At 46.5% G+C, this 2989-nt stretch overlaps 1 protein-coding gene across 1 annotated transcript; it reads left to right on the top strand.

Annotated features, from left to right (window-relative positions):
• Window positions 1-358: 358 nt before the first annotated feature.
• TSPO2 (translocator protein 2) lies at window positions 359-2295 on the top strand. The gene is made up of 3 exons (XM_009327460.1): window positions 359-531; window positions 983-1121; window positions 2077-2295. Exons 1-3 carry the CDS (start codon window positions 359-361, stop codon window positions 2293-2295), a joined length of 531 nt encoding a protein of 176 aa, XP_009325735.1.
• The last annotated feature ends 694 nt before the right edge of the window (window positions 2296-2989 follow it).

The raw sequence follows: 2989 nt of genomic DNA, 5'->3' as shown, positions 1-2989 counted from the left end.
GTCTTGTCTTCTAAGACTATAACCACCTTAGCTGAACCCAGCCACACGAATATTGTAAGAAGCCATGAAATAGCAGGGGGGAGCCACTTTGCTGGGTAGATCAAGGGGAAAAATGTAACCATGACAGAAATAATTACCCCTATTTCAGAGACTGGGAGCTGGGCAGAGAGGAGCCAGCAGCAGAGCTGAATACAACATTAAATACTTACCTTCTGCCTTAGAGACTAAAGTGGAATATGGGCAATTAGAGAAAAAGCTCGAAAGATCAAAGTAGGGAAAAAAGTCCTTTTAAAGTGATAATCAATTATTGTTTTTAACTGACAGCAGGCAAAAGGCTACTTCAAGCCACCAAGGAAGGATGTGGGCTTATACCATTGGTTTTACTGTCCTGCCTCACGTTGGAGGTTTCTTTGGCTGGTTCATTAATCGAAAAGAAATACCTGTTTGGTACGAGAAGCTGAAAAAACCTTCATGGTGTCCACCCCGCAGAATATTCCCTGTTGCTTGGACTGTCCTGTACACTGGCATGGGGTAAGTTCTGCATACCACTCCCTCTCTCATCCTGCTGTTTTTGATACACAGAAGAGCAGCCATTTCAAACTCTTTCATTTGCTTTTGGGATATCCCTTGTACCCGAATCAGCAGGGCATGTCAGGTATGCTTATTCCCAGCAGATGAAGTACAGCCTGAGCCAAATTCTGGGCTGAGTTCCTCAGATTCACGCTGCAGGCAATGCTTTTGGCCAGGGACACAGCCCATGCTCAGCTTTGTAAACAGATACTAAAAACAGCCGCTGCCCTGGGGAAGTTGTACGAGCCATGCAGGTATGAGGCAGGCGATGGATTTGGGAGTAGCGAGGGACACGGATGCAGCTGCCATGCAAATATGACTGCCCTGCAAATCCCTGTTGCGAAACAATCTTACATGAAAAGTATCAGGGATTTACTCACTGCAAAACACTAATGTGTTTCCCTCTTCACAGCTATGCCTCCTACCTGATATGGAATGACCTGGGTGGCTGCAGCAGCAAAGCTATCGTCCCACTTGGCCTCTACGGGGCTCAGCTGGCCTTGAACTGGGCTTGGCCTCTCTTCTTCTTTGGTGCACGTAACCTGAAGATGGTAATGTATCCGGCCATCCATTCATCTGCTGGAGGCTTGTTTGCTGGTGTCCCTGCCACATGGGTTTTGGGGCTGTTTGGAGGTTTTCTAACTAGCATTATGCAATTGTAAAGAGAGCTGCAAGAAGAGCTTTTGCTCATATACAGTTCACACTGCACCTGGTTCTAGACAATGGTATCAGTCCCTTCCACCCTTCACCCTGCTCTTGCCACGCAGATAGCCGGCCCGAGCAGAGCAGGGTGGGAGATCAGGAAGTCAATAGCCCAGCTGCTGCATCTCCTAGTTAAGGATTCGGGGCTAGAGATAAGTCCTGGGAGTCACACCCTGCGCCGGCAAGCGGCAAAGTTAGCATCCCTATGGGGGCATATTAGCTGTGAGTGGCTTATTGAGCAAATACAAGGCACTGTGCACTGTAGAGCCTGTTAGAGGAGATGCATGAAGGTAAGGCATGGCACGGCAGAGGTGGACTTGTGATATATTCAAAAAGCACTTACCTGAGGTGCCAAGGCCTGGAGATGACGGAGGTGCAGAGTGGGACTTATGTTTCCATCTGAATTTGTCACTCTGTAGATGAAAGGTACATTTAGAAAGTTTAAGTGGTAATAGCTATTGGTACTAACACAAGCATGTTTCTGACCTGCCTGCACTGGCATTATCAGCAGAAGGCAGCATTGATCATCGTAAACAGTGTATTAATCTGCGGAACTCGGTAATGAAGAAAAAAAATTAACATTAGTCTTGGCTCCTGGTGTGATACATTCAGATCTCACTGATCAGAGTTCAGAGCCAAGGTCCTGGGGTTTAGGATCACTCTAGGTGACTTTTCAGTGCTAAACCTCCCCCATTTCTATGCCATCTCACCACCTTTAGTAGGACGGTTTACAGTCGTGCTGGGGAAGACTGCCGCGTGTTCCTAAGAGTGAGCACCAGAGTCGTTGTCTTCTCTCTGCTCCAGGCACTGATCGACATCCTGTGCTTGGACGGCCTGGTGATAGGCACGATGTGCTCCTGGTACCGCATTAACAAGATAGCAACGCTGCTGATGGTGCCTTACCTGGGCTGGCTGGCCATGGCGACTTGTCTCACAATCCGCATCTGGAAGGACAACCCTGAGCATTTTTTTTATAAGAGCAGGACAGAAATGAAGGCATTTTGTGAAACTAAACTATGCTGATGTGAACCAAGATCTAATAATTTGGGGAATTCATTTTGGGACAGGCATGAGAATGCGACGACTCCTCCCACCTTCATCATGGTTGTGTAAAAGAAAGGTTTGCCCCATGCACCCATGTGCTCCTTTAAAGTAACCGTGCATCCTTAACGTGGGAACTATTTTCTCCAGCACTGTTGAGTTTGGGGCTACAGCTGTATGGTGACCTTAATGCTATCAGGTCAAATTCCATTAGCCAAATTAGGAACTCATGATACCAGCGTAATTCAGAGTATCAATCCTGGACACCCCTCGAAACTGCTACCGTTCCCCCAGAGAGCAGAACATGTTCACGCACATGGTAAATCCCATCTCCTCTCCTGGGACCAAACAAAAATGCCCTTCACTCATGCACACCAATTTTTAAGAACTTACTTGATTTTTTGCTATTTGTGCTGTTGCTTCATTTTCATGTATCACCTGGTTTGTGCTTTATACCATTAACTTTTTATCTGTCAGCTACCGAGCAAGCAGTAATCTGTCTTGTTCTGCTAGTGAAAGGAGACTGGGTACTTTGACTTCTATTTGTGGAGTATCACACTTGTTGAGTTTCATGCTCCAAGCTAAAGCAGCAATGATTAGAATGCAAATGCTTCTCCCAAGAGGAAATTTCTCTCTTCCACCTCTGTGGAAGAGAGAATTCCTTTTCTATTCCTCA

The sequence above is a fragment of the Pygoscelis adeliae genome, unplaced genomic scaffold, assembly GCF_000699105.1.
Source record: "Pygoscelis adeliae isolate BGI_AS28 unplaced genomic scaffold, ASM69910v1 Scaffold197, whole genome shotgun sequence".
NCBI lineage: Eukaryota > Metazoa > Chordata > Aves > Sphenisciformes > Spheniscidae > Pygoscelis > Pygoscelis adeliae.
The sequence above is the reverse complement of the archived record's forward strand: the minus strand, read 5'-3'. Positions and strand labels throughout refer to the sequence as shown.

Excerpts from the sequence above, each read along its gene's own strand:
- TSPO2 (XM_009327460.1), top strand. The coding sequence starts at position 359 with ATGTGGGCTTATACCATTGGTTTTACTGTCCTGCCTCACGTTGGAGGT. Across the intron at positions 532-982 it reads GTCCTGTACACTGGCATGGG|CTATGCCTCCTACCTGATAT; the intron begins GTAAGTTCTGCA and ends CCCTCTTCACAG. Across the intron at positions 1,122-2,076 it reads GTGCACGTAACCTGAAGATG|GCACTGATCGACATCCTGTG; the intron begins GTAATGTATCCG and ends TCTCTGCTCCAG.